The sequence below is a fragment of the Hypanus sabinus genome, chromosome 14 (assembly GCF_030144855.1).
Source record: "Hypanus sabinus isolate sHypSab1 chromosome 14, sHypSab1.hap1, whole genome shotgun sequence".
NCBI classification, from domain to species: Eukaryota; Metazoa; Chordata; class Chondrichthyes; order Myliobatiformes; family Dasyatidae; genus Hypanus; species Hypanus sabinus.
The window spans coordinates 90727618-90739731 of record NC_082719.1 but is presented as its reverse complement, the minus strand read 5'-3'; the positions used below and the strand labels follow the sequence as shown (position 1 = coordinate 90739731).

General features: G+C 39.6%; 1 protein-coding gene across 4 annotated transcripts in view; it reads left to right on the top strand.

Annotated features, from left to right (window-relative positions):
- The window catches only part of kiaa1328 (KIAA1328 ortholog), a 134708-nt gene that overhangs the window by 14304 nt on the left and 108290 nt on the right, over window positions 1–12114 (top strand). For all 4 annotated transcript variants that reach the window (XM_059989603.1, XM_059989602.1, XM_059989601.1 and 1 more), the window contains one exon: window positions 2933–3048. In XM_059989603.1, the coding sequence (XP_059845586.1) occupies window positions 2933–3048 (116 nt within the window). The remainder of the gene's footprint in view (window positions 1–2932; window positions 3049–12114) is intronic.

Genomic DNA, 12114 nt, shown 5'->3' with positions numbered 1-12114 from the left:
TTTGCAAGGGTTTTTTTTTTTGGAATATATCAGTCATTTTGCTGGAATGGGGGAGGGAGGAGTGGCTGCGAGAAGTAGAGGTGTATGGTGAAATCCAGTGTTCTTGAGCCAGGGTATTACTCAGGTTGTGGAATAATTTGCCTTGTTGAGCCACCCATTGGATCATTTTAGTATTGTATCAGTAGGGCTTTGGAAGCACTTGCATTAAAACCAGAATCCAAAAATTGTCAGTCTGGGTGGGGGGGAATAATAAGTTTTGTGCACTGTCATTTAACATTCTTATTTGAAGTGAACCTTATTGGATGAACTTAATTGAGCTTTTTGAAGTAATGTTGTGATAACTTGGACTTGAAAATAAAGAATGCAGTTTTTATTAAAAAAAAATTACATTTCCCAAATGGTAATGGGCAGGTACTGGTGAATTAGCACTAGCAAATGGGTAAGATTAATTAAAGTGAAAAGATTTGAAGTGATATTTTTGAAAGGTTAATGTCAGAAATGTATACAATATACATCCTGAAATGCTTTTTCTTCGTAACTATCCACGAAAAAAAATGAGTGTCCCTGAAGAATGAACAACTGTTAAGTGTTAGAACCCCAAAGTCCGTCCCGTCCCCCCCCCCCCCCCCCAAGCTCCAGCGTGTAAGTGGCAGCAAGCAACAATCCCCCCTTTCCCCACCGGCAAAAAAAAACCATCGACACCCACCACCAAGCACTCAAGCATGAGCAAGGCAACAGCAAAGACACAGACTTGCAGTACTCCAAAGACTACTTGTTCACTTGGTATTCGACATACCACAGGCTCTCTCTCTCACTACTAAGGAAGAAAGAGGTGTGTCTGTTTTCACAGCAAGAACTGAGACATAACAAACAACTTGCTGGTTTACAATGTTAAAAGTCCGCTGTGTCGTTTCTCCCCCCCCCCCCCCCCCCCCCCCCCCCGAGCTCTGTGCCCAAAGATCTCTGGTCTCTGGGCCACAGCCTTAAAACTTTCATCTCCCACGACACAGCAATCTCTGCTTGGACACCGACCTCTGATTTTTCTCTCTCCCCCTCCCCCCCCCGTCTCCAGAACCACAAAACGTGGTCCTCCAAAGGCGAGCAGAGCTCTTAGGCCAAGCCCTTGGCATGCTGAACAATGGCCAGTTATGTAACCCCAAGAGTGAGTCCCATTCCCACAAAGAACCGTAGTCTGTGTGTGGCTCCAGGTCAGGGTCTTCAAAAAAAACCCTGAAAGAGTAAAATAGAGATATTAAAGATGGAAATAGAGTTGTTTCTGAAGATGCAAGCAAAGGAGGCACTGTTAGGTGCCATTAACCCTCCTAAGCTCGGCCTTTTATGAAGAATGACATACAAAAGTCAGTTCTAACATTTGTATAGAAGCGGGTTTTCATGTATATAAAGATGGCAGGGCAAATTGATAACATTGTTAAAACATAATGGTCCCTTGGCTTTGTAGCTAGGTGGAAGATTTATACATTATAAATTATTAAGCTGAAGTGCCTGTTCGGATACTTAAGTCTTTGATACTTAAGTGACTTACAGAATGATAAAGTTCAAAATAAAATTTATCAGAGTACATATATGTCACCACATATAACCCTGAGATTCTTTGTCTGTGGGCATACTTAGCAAATCTGTAGAACAATATCTGTAAACTGTAACCAGTAGGAACTGTTAACTGAACAAACTGTGCAAATACAGATATAGATAAATAGCAATAAATAACGAGCATGAAGTAACAATATAACAGAGTCCTTAAGTGAGTGTAGCTATCCTCTTTTGTCCAAGAGCCTGATGGTTGAGGGGTAGTAACTGTTCTTGAACCTGGTTGTGTGAGTCCTGAGGCGCATGTACCTTCTACCTGATGGCAGTAACAAGAAAAGAACATGGCCTGGGTGGTGTGAATCTTTGATAGATGCTATTTTTCTGTGGCAGCGTTTTGTGTAGATGTGCTCAATGGTTGGGAGGGTTTTACCTGTGATGTACTGGATCAAATCCACTACCTTTGTAGGAGTTCCTGTTCAAAGGTATTGGTGTTCCCATACCAGTCCGTAATGCAGCCAGTAAGTACACTTTCCACCACTCATCTGAAGAAGTTTGTCAAGGTTTTCACTGACGTGCTGACCTCCACAGACTCCTGAGGAAGTAGAGGTGCTGCGGTGCTTTCTTTACAATGATATTTATATGATGGGTCCAGGACAGGTTCTCTGAGACGGTGATACTCGAGAATTTAAAGTTACTGGCCCTCACCACCTCCGATCCTCTGATGATTGCTGACTACCTTTGTTTCCCTTTCCTGAATTCTATGATCATATCAGGGATGAGGGAATCAGATTCTGTAGGAAAGTTGGAGAAGATGAGGTTGTGCAACTATTATTTACTTATTTGCAAAATTTGTTTTTATTGCATTGGTTGATTGTCAGTCTTTACAGGAATAATTTTTCATAAATTCTATTGTATTTGTCTATACTGCTGTGACTGCAAGAAAATGAATCTCTATGAATCTCTAGTGACATACTGTATATATATTTTGATAAATTTATTAAAGATTTTGGGTAGATTTAATAGTGGTCAAAATTAAGAAAACATTTAATATAATTGATATAAACAATTTCAACTGAGATAAAAGTTAGACATTTAAGTCAATTAACAAAGTATCAGAGGGAAAATGAGAACTTTTAAAGTGATTCATCTGCTGAATGGGGGAGTTCCTAGAAAAGACAGTATTTATCCAGTTGTACATAATTTTTTTTATTTTATCAAAAGTTGAGACAAGTTTGCATCTTAAATAACTAATTGTAGTAGATTGCACTTTTCAGGAATAGGTGATTGGTTTTAACAAACATTGAGCAGATTACAAAAATAAAAACCCAATGCTGGAAAGTCATTTTGGTTAAAATCCTATTTGCTTATATGCTTCCATGTGTAGAGTAAGTGAAGAGAAAGAAGAAACAAAGGAGCGATTAAAGGCTGAACAAGAATCATTTGAGAAGAAAATCAAAGAGCTGGAGGATCAAAATAACCTCATTGTGACCGAACGGGAAGATATCCTTAAGTGGTTTAATTGTTTTGAATTTATGAATATTGTGTTCCAAAATGAGCAGAATATATTTGTATTTTATACATTTGATATAAATAGACCTAATTTAAGAAATATTGGATGAAATACAAGAGCTGCTGGTTTTAAAAATTAAGAAGTTCTGAAAATTTGATATGTTTTAAAAATTCAGACTGCACTGGAATACGGTGAGCAGTTGGTACTTGCCTAAGAAAGGATGTGCTGGCACTAGAGAGGGTTCATGGGAATGATCTCAAATGCAAGGATTAATGCAGGCAGAGTGTTTGATGGCTCTGGTCTGTATTCACTGGAGTTTAGCAGGATGGGGTGGGGAGAGATCTCATTGAAACCCATTGAATACTGAAAGGGCTAGATAGAGTAGATGTGGAGACAATGTTTCTTTTTTTATTAGTTTTTTTTATACATTTTCTACATAGCTACAGATGATAAAAAAAACCCAGATCAAAATGAAGAACATTGATACAGTGCAAAAATAAACATACAAGAATATGATACAAAGAAAGATAATTGAGAAAGCACCCAAATTGAAGACATGTAAAATTAGTATCTTCCCCAAACCCCGCAACAAAAAAAAAACAACTCCAGACCAACCACAACACAATATAGAGAATATAAATCAGGACAATCATGCCACCAAAACTGTAAATACACTTAGCAACAGAAGATATTAATGCCTACTACCAAAAAAAGGAGCTGAAAGCAAAGGACCGAAAAAAAAACCTTAGTTAAGAGGAAGGTTATGAAAGTACTCAATAAAAGGTCCCCAGACCTTATAGAACTTTAAATCCGAATGCAAATTTAAGTGTATTAACCATTATCAATTGTTAGTGCATAGAAGGCAGCAGGCATATAAAAAGTCAAGCAGTACAATAACAGTCTGGGAGCAAAAATGTAAACATAGATTCATAGAATCAAAACAGAGACATGTCCTGAGTAACAAAGGAAAGCAAAAGAAACGGGGAGTAGTGTTGGAACTGGAGAACCCACCCCACCCTCGCAACCCAAAACTAGACGGCTACCAAAAAAAAGCAGCTAGCTCTACAAAATTAACCCAGGTATGACTTCCAGTTAACAACAGTTCCGTATAAATACTATAGCAAATGGTAACTAGTTTATGCACTAGAAAACATAATTACAAATAGGAACAACTTCAACAGAAGTATAAAACTTAATACAAAGAAAATCAGAAGAAAACCAAAACTAACCTACCCGCGAAAAATTATAGAAGATTAAAAGAAAAAAAAAGGGAGGAAGAAATGGGGGAAATTATAGATTCGAAGAGAGTACTTATCAACCATTTACAGAAAAAAAGGCAAAACTTAAACTATGAATCAACCAACAGGGAGGCCTTCAATAAAAACTCCAAACCTCCAAAACAAGATAGAATCAATTGTAGATCTCTATAGATAAAATTATACAAGAATAAAATAGATTACACAAGTACAATCTAAACGTCCGCAGGGAAACATTAAACTCGGATTATCTGTTTAGAAAAAACGCACCAAGTCCAGGGAGAGATTGTCTACAGCCCTTAGAGTTTCAATAGATAATGTCTGAATTATTCAAGTAAAGTCTGAGTCCGGAAAAAATAGCTTTACTACGAGAGGTACTTATCCACCATTTTAGAAGGTCAGACCAGGTTCCGAAGGAGACGGGATGGCCGGAAGACTTCCAACAAATGCCTCAGCCTCCTTCACTGATTTAAACCACTTATATTCTCCAGTAGTAAGCGTAATTCGAAGATCGGCTGGGTTTTGAAGGGAGGGTCTGAGTCTGTGATCAAAAAGCGCTTTCATTACACCTTTAAACTCAGCACGCATCTTCAGAACCTGGGGGGCAAAATCCTCCACAAAACGAATGACTGTATTTTGAAAAGCAAAAGTACCTCTGCGTCGTGCCTCCATAATCAAACGGTTTTTCACCTAGTATTGATGAAAGCACAAAATTACTGGCCGTGGACGGGAACCCAGAATTGCACGGGGAACGTAGATCCTGTGTGCCCTTTCAAGCTCAGGTGGGGTCGGAAGAAATTCTTCCCCAAAAATCTCTCAGAGAAAATCGGAAAAATATTTCACGGGAGAGCCCTGTTCGGTGGCCTCTGGCAAAGCAAGAATTAGTAGATTGCAACGTCTGCTCCAGTTTTCAAGATCCACCATTTTGGAAAAAAGTTTACAATTCTTCTCCTCTAGGCTGGGAGCAGAGAGTTTCAAGATATTGAACACGGCTTTTTAAATCTTCAGAAGTTGAGTCGATGTGAGATAAATGTTCAGCATGTTCGTCCACTCTAGCTTTGATCCGATCCAATTTGACATCCAGCTGGTTGAAAGAAGTTCTAAGTTCCTTTAAAATATCTTGTCGATGCTGTTCCAAAGCAGCGAGAATGTCAGCCGGCAAAGCCGTAGAAGTTTCCTTTTTCCGGGTTTTAGTACTTTTGGTAGCCATTATAAGATAGATGTGTTTGCAGGCAAGTAAAATAAACCTAATAAAATACCTAACTAAGGTTTAGGAATGGAGACATATAGTGCAAAGATAGGGAGAATGACGGAGCAAAAGTTCGGAGCAGCTAAACAATCGCCATCGTACCGGAAGTCTCGAGACAATGTTTCTCATAGTGGGGGAGTTTGGCACCAGAGGGTACATCCTCAGAATATGACATCCCTTTAGAACAGAGAGGAGGAGGAATTTCTTTATCCAGCAGGTGGTGAATCTGTGGAATTTATTGCTACAGTTGGCTATGAAGGCCAGCTCATTGGGTATATTTAAAGTGAAGGTTGGTAGGTTCTTGATTAGTATGAGTGCCAGAGATTATGGGGAGAAGCAGAAGAATGTTGAGGGGATAATAAATCAGCCATGATAGAATGGTGGAGCAGACTCAATGGGCCAGATGGCCAAATTCTGCTCCTATGTCTAATGGTTTAACTCAAAGGCTCAATGACATGTATCCCAGATAGCAATAGTAGACATGCATGGAGAATGCTGGGACTTTGACAGAAATTTCAAAATCATCTGTGGCCTATATTTTATTAATAAAAGACAATGGGGATAAGACAGAATACGTCAATCATCAGTGACAGGGAAATTATTGGAAAGACTTGGGGGGGGGGGGGATTAATTTGCACTTGGAGATGTAAAGATTAAATTGGCTTTATTTAATTGGGCATCCTGTCCAACTAATTTGGCTAGCGTCAAATATTTGGGTTACTGGGCGGTGTGGTTCATGGGGTCAGAAGAGCTTCTTCCATGCCGCTCTTCTAAATAAGTATAAATAATTAATGTTTATCAAAAATGTTATTAAGTGTGTTGATGAGGGAAGTGTAATTGATGTAATTTATGTGAACTATATTAGTAAGACCTCCAATAAAGTCTACATGGGAGACTTATTCAGACAGTTTATGTAATTCATGGTAACTTAGCTTGTTGATGGCACGTAGAAGGTCACAGCTGGTCTAATGGCAGTGGTGCATGTAAAAATTGGGGCTGAGATTCTTGCTTGTTATATACATTAACAATTTGAATATGAATGTAGATGGCATGATTAATAACTTTGCAGAGGTTATGGTACAGCAATATAAATCATTAGTTTCACAGCCTCTGTGAAGTGTCTAACTAACTAATAAGGTCCACATGAGGTTTTTCTTAGCTAGCACTGTGAACAATGATGCACGGCACTGGTGAGATTACACCTGGTACATACACGCAACCCTGTAAAAGTATCAGCAGCAATGGAACACACCTGGAGTCTGGTATTGCTGTTAACAAATCACTATTTTATTAGTAATTATTTAATACTGTATAGTAACTTAAACCAGGTAAACTAAGAGTTAGCAGTGTTATGCATATATAAGTGTGTAAATAAAGTTCCCAAACTCATTCTAGCTCAGTTGGCAAGAGTTACAGTCTTACGATGGTATGTAAGAAAGTCAGTTTAATCCTTAGGTTAATTAATGCAAGGTATTTGTACTCCAAAGGCAAATGTTGTGAGAAGGCAATTATGTCAATATTCCACAGATTCTACGACACCAATAGAAAATAACAATAGCAGTAGGTTTTTATCTCCGAAGTTGTTCCACTCCACACATGAAGTATCACCGACAGTGATCTTCAACGAATATCCTTTCAACACACCCAAATTCAGCTACAGAACATCCCAAAGTGGTGGCCACAGGTTGCTCAAACAAAATCCACGTACGGATTATCACCAACAGTAGCTTATCACAAAGGGACCATCTTCAAGGGAAAATGACCACTCAGGCAAGGGTAGAGACACTGGTAGATTCCACAAGGTTACCCCATCCACACAACAGGATAGCCACTTATCCAGTTCCATGACATACAAAATAACTCCAACAGTGATTTGCCACAGGGGTGCCTTCTTCAGTGAACTACCACACCCAATGTAAACACACGTGGTATTCACAAAGGTTTTCCCCTCACCAGAGAACCCACTCCTGTGGATTAACTATGTGACAATCACACTTTCGTATTTGAATGGAATCAAACTCACCCTCACGGGCTACTTGGAGAGAGAGTCCAAACAGTGATCTCTTTGTCACTAGGTTTCTTCTGTTTCAAATCTTCCTCTCCTCTCCTCTCTGCAAACTTCTTCTAGTTGCAGCACTTGTGAGAGTCATTTATCAATACTCTGGATCGATCTCAACTCACCCCTTTGGGCTACTGAAAGTTTAAACCAGCAACTGACTCACTGTTGTCTTCCATTGACCGAATCCGTCTTGACTTTGACTGTGCGTGTCTCTGTGTCCCTCTGTATTCAAAACAAGCGGCAGAAAAAATGTAAACATTCATTGTCCATCAAATAACTCCACCTCTCTCACCATAGTAACCAAGCAATTTTGTAGTCAGCAGAAATTCAACATTATCCAAAAGTCATTTTCATTCTCTCGGCATTTTAAAGTGACAATCCACAGAAAAGAATTAACCCTAGGGGTATATAACAACACCTGTATCTTGTTTTGTTCTTTACCACCACATGTAGATATCTTGCCTTGGAAATGTATTACTGTACCTTTTTGTTGTGGGTGTAAGTCCATGAATCAGCTTTGTAAGAGGACTAAATGAATTGCAGAGGTTCAAAAAAGTGCCTCATCTTGAATTGGGGATGAGCACTAAATGGAGGCATTGCTAAGTTTGCTTGCAATCCTGAAAAACAAAATAAATGGGGGAGGGGGAGGGGGATTTAGGCAAGTGTTGAGCAGGTTGGTTCTATTCTTGTTGAAGAACTGAACTATTTGTCTATATCAGCTGCACTGTCCCACACCTAAAAATTGTTGGGTTGAGGCAATTGTACATTACTATTAATTTCTGTTAAATTAGTTGATCAATTATGTCCCCTTTTCTGTTGGTTAGGGTTGCTTAGAATCTTTTTTAATCTGTTGTCCAACTTACTGTCTTGGAAAAACTATGGTAAGGCCATTAATATCTCAGATATTTCATTTTCATTGCTCATGAGCATTGTTTCTACCCTAATAGTCTAACCTACACTTAACTTTTTTTTCTCTTCTCTGTGATTGTTGAATACTTTAGTTTTTGCTTTGCCTTCCTAATTCTTTGCTTTATCTTTGTTTCCTTTTGTTATTTGTAACTTTGTTTTGTTTAATTATGCTTTTACATTCTAGTTTATTTTTTCTTTGTAGTGTTGAGTTCCTAATAATTTTTTAAGTGTTTTGCACTTTGAGTAGGCCTTTATAGTTTACTTTTTACTGGTTCTATTCGCATCTGTTTAAAAATCATCTTTCCAGTTGACTGAGTTTGCGCTCCTGTCATCTGCTCTTTTAAAATTTGTCTTGTTATTATGTTATGACTGTTATATAATAGATATAATTTGTGGTTGCTGCATGTATCCTAAAGGTAATGCAGTCATTATGGGAGATTTCAACATGCAGGTGAACTGGGAGAATCAGGTAGGTGCTGAACCCCAGGATAGGGAGTTTGTGGAGTGTCTAAGGGATGTATTTTTGGAACAGCTTGTGCTTGAGCCAACCAGGAACGAGGCTATTTTGGACTTGGTGATGTGTAATGAACAGGAATTGATAAGTGATCTTGAAGTAAAGGAGCCATTAGGAAGTAGTGATCATAACATGATAAGTTTTAATCTACAATTTGAGAGGGATAAGGGCAGATCAGAGGTGTCAGTGTTGCAATTAAATAAAGGAGACTACGGAGCCATGAGGGAAAAGCTGGCCAAAGTTAAATGGGCGGATGCCCTGGCAGGAAAGACAGTGGATCAGCAGTGGCAGATATTCTTGGGCATAATACAAAAGATGCAAAAGCAGTTCATTCCAATGAGAAGCAAGGATTTAAAGAGGGGGAAGGGGCCACAGTGGTTGACAAAGGAAGTCAGAGATTGTATAGCATTAAAGAAAAAGAAGTATGACAGGGCTAAGATGAGTGGGAATACAGATGATTGGGAAAGTTTTAAGGAACAGCAGATCTTAACTAAAAAAGCAATACGGAGAGAAAAAATCAGGTATGAGCTCAGTCTAGCCAGGAATATAAAAGGGGATAGCAAAAGCTTTTTTAGCTATGTGAAGAGAAAGAAGATAGTTAAGAACAATGTTGGCCCCTTGAAGAATGAATTGGGAGAAATTGTTATGGGAAACAGGGAAATGGCAACAGAATTTAATGCGTACTTTAGATCTGTCTTCACCAGGGAGGACACAAGCAATCTCCCAGATGTATGGATGGGCCAGGGTCATAAGATATTAGAGGAATTGAGACAGATTGACATTAGGAAAGAAACTGTGATGAGTAGACAGGTAGGACTGAAGGCTAATAAATCCCCGGGTCCAGATGGTCTGCATCCGAGGGTTCTAAAAGAGGTGGCTCAGGAAATTGTGGATGCATTGGTAATCATTTTCCAATGTTCCTTAGATTCAGGATCAGTTCCTGAAGATTGGAGAGTGGCTAATGTTGTCCCACTTTTCAAGAAGGGAGGGAAGGAGAAAACGGAGAACTAACGTCAGTCGTGGTGAAGATGCTTGAGTCCATTATTAAGGACGAAATAGTGGCACATCTAGATGGCAGAAATAGGATTAGGCCGAGCCAGCATGGATTTACCAAGGGCAAATCATGCTGGACTAATCTGTTGGAGTTTTTTGAGGGTGTAACAAGGATGTTAGACGAGGGTAAGCCAGTGGATGTTGTGTACCTAGATTTTCAGAAGGCTTTCGATAAGGTGCCACATAGGAGATTGGTGAGTAAAATCAGAGCTCATGGCATTGGGGGCAGGGTTTCAACATGGATAGAAAACTGGTTGGCAGATAGAAAACAAAGGGTAGCAGTGAATGGGTGTTTCTCGGACTGGCTGGAGGTGACTAGTGGGGTACCACAGGGCTCTGTATTGGGACCACAGCTCTTTACGATTTATGTCAATGATTTAGATGAGGGCATTGAAAACTATATCAGCAAGTTTGCTGACGATACTAAACTGGATGGCAGTGTGACATGCGAAGAGGACGTTAGGAGAATACAGGGAGACTTGGATAGGCTGAGTGAGTGGGCAGATACTTGGCAGATGTAATTCAATGTGAATAAATGTGTAGTTATCCACTTTGGAAGCAGGAACAAGAGGGCAGAGTATTGTCTGAACTGTAGAGTTAGGTAAGGGAGAAATGCAGAGACCTAGGAGTCCTAGTTCACCGTCAATGAAGGTGAATGAGCAAGTGCAACAGGCAGTGAAGAGGGCAAATGGAATGTTGACCTTTGTTACAAGGGGAATTGAGTACAAGAGCAAGGATGTCCTTTTCCATTTGTACAGGGCCCTGGTGAGACCACACCTGGAATATTGTGTACAGTTTTGGTCTCCAGGTTTAAGGAAAGACATTCTGGCAATTGAGGAAGTGCAGCGTAGATTCACTAGGTTGATTCCTGGGATGGCAGGGCTGTCTTATGCAGAGAGATTGGAGAGATTGGGCTTGTACACGCTGGAATTGAGGAGATTGAGAGGGGATCTGATTGAAACGTTTAAGATAATTAAAGGATTTGATAGGATTGAGGCAGGAAATATGTTCCAGATGTTGGGAGAGTCCAGTACCAGAGGGCATGGATTGAGAATAAGAGGTCAGTTATTTAAATCAGAGTTGAGGAAGAGCTTCTTCTCCCAGAGAGTTCTGGAGGTGTGGAATGCACTGCCTCGGAAGACGGTGGAGGCCAATTCTCTGGATGCTTTCAAGAAGGAGCTGGATAGATATCTGATGGATAGGGGAATCAAGGGATATGGGGACAAGGCAGGGACTGGGTATTGATAGTGAATGATCAGCCATGATCTCAGAATGGCGGTGCAGACTCGAGGGGCTGAATGGTCTACTTCTGCACCTATTGTCTATTGTATCTATACTAATTAGTTAGCTATTACTAGATCTAGCAATGTTCTATCTCATTTAAGTTTCTTCTATTAAATACTGAAAATACTCAAAATGTCTGCAGTGTGAGTTAACGTTTCAGGTTGATGACCTCTCACCTGAACAATGATTTGCGATGTTAACTGCGTTTATTTCACTGGGTGCTGCTTGGTCTGTTGAGTATTCCCAGTATTTTCTGATTTTTTTTAATTTTTATATATTGGATTGCAACCATATCCAATCTTTTTTAAAGGCAAACACGATGAAATCTGCAGATGCTGGAAATTCAAGCAACACACACAAAATGCTGGTGGAACACTGCAGGCCAGGCAGCATCTATAAGGAGAAGCACTGTCGAGGTTTCAGGCCGAGACCCTTCCTCAGGACATCCAATCTTTTGTTTCCTGATTAAAAAAAAATCTGAATAACAGTATTCCCAACATCTTCGAAAAAGATTTTACAAAATCTTTATTTCCTGTATCCTTGTTTCCTCTACCAGTTATTTGTGGTTAGTTTAAAACCTTTCATGATTGTTACTTTGTCTTTCTTCTCTCTTCCTCCCCCCCCCCCCCCCCCCCAACCCCAGTCATCTCTTTTTCCACTGTTAGGTCGTTTATATTATTCTTCAGTGTGATTAATTATCTTTTCCTCTTTATATTGCCATTATGTTGCTTC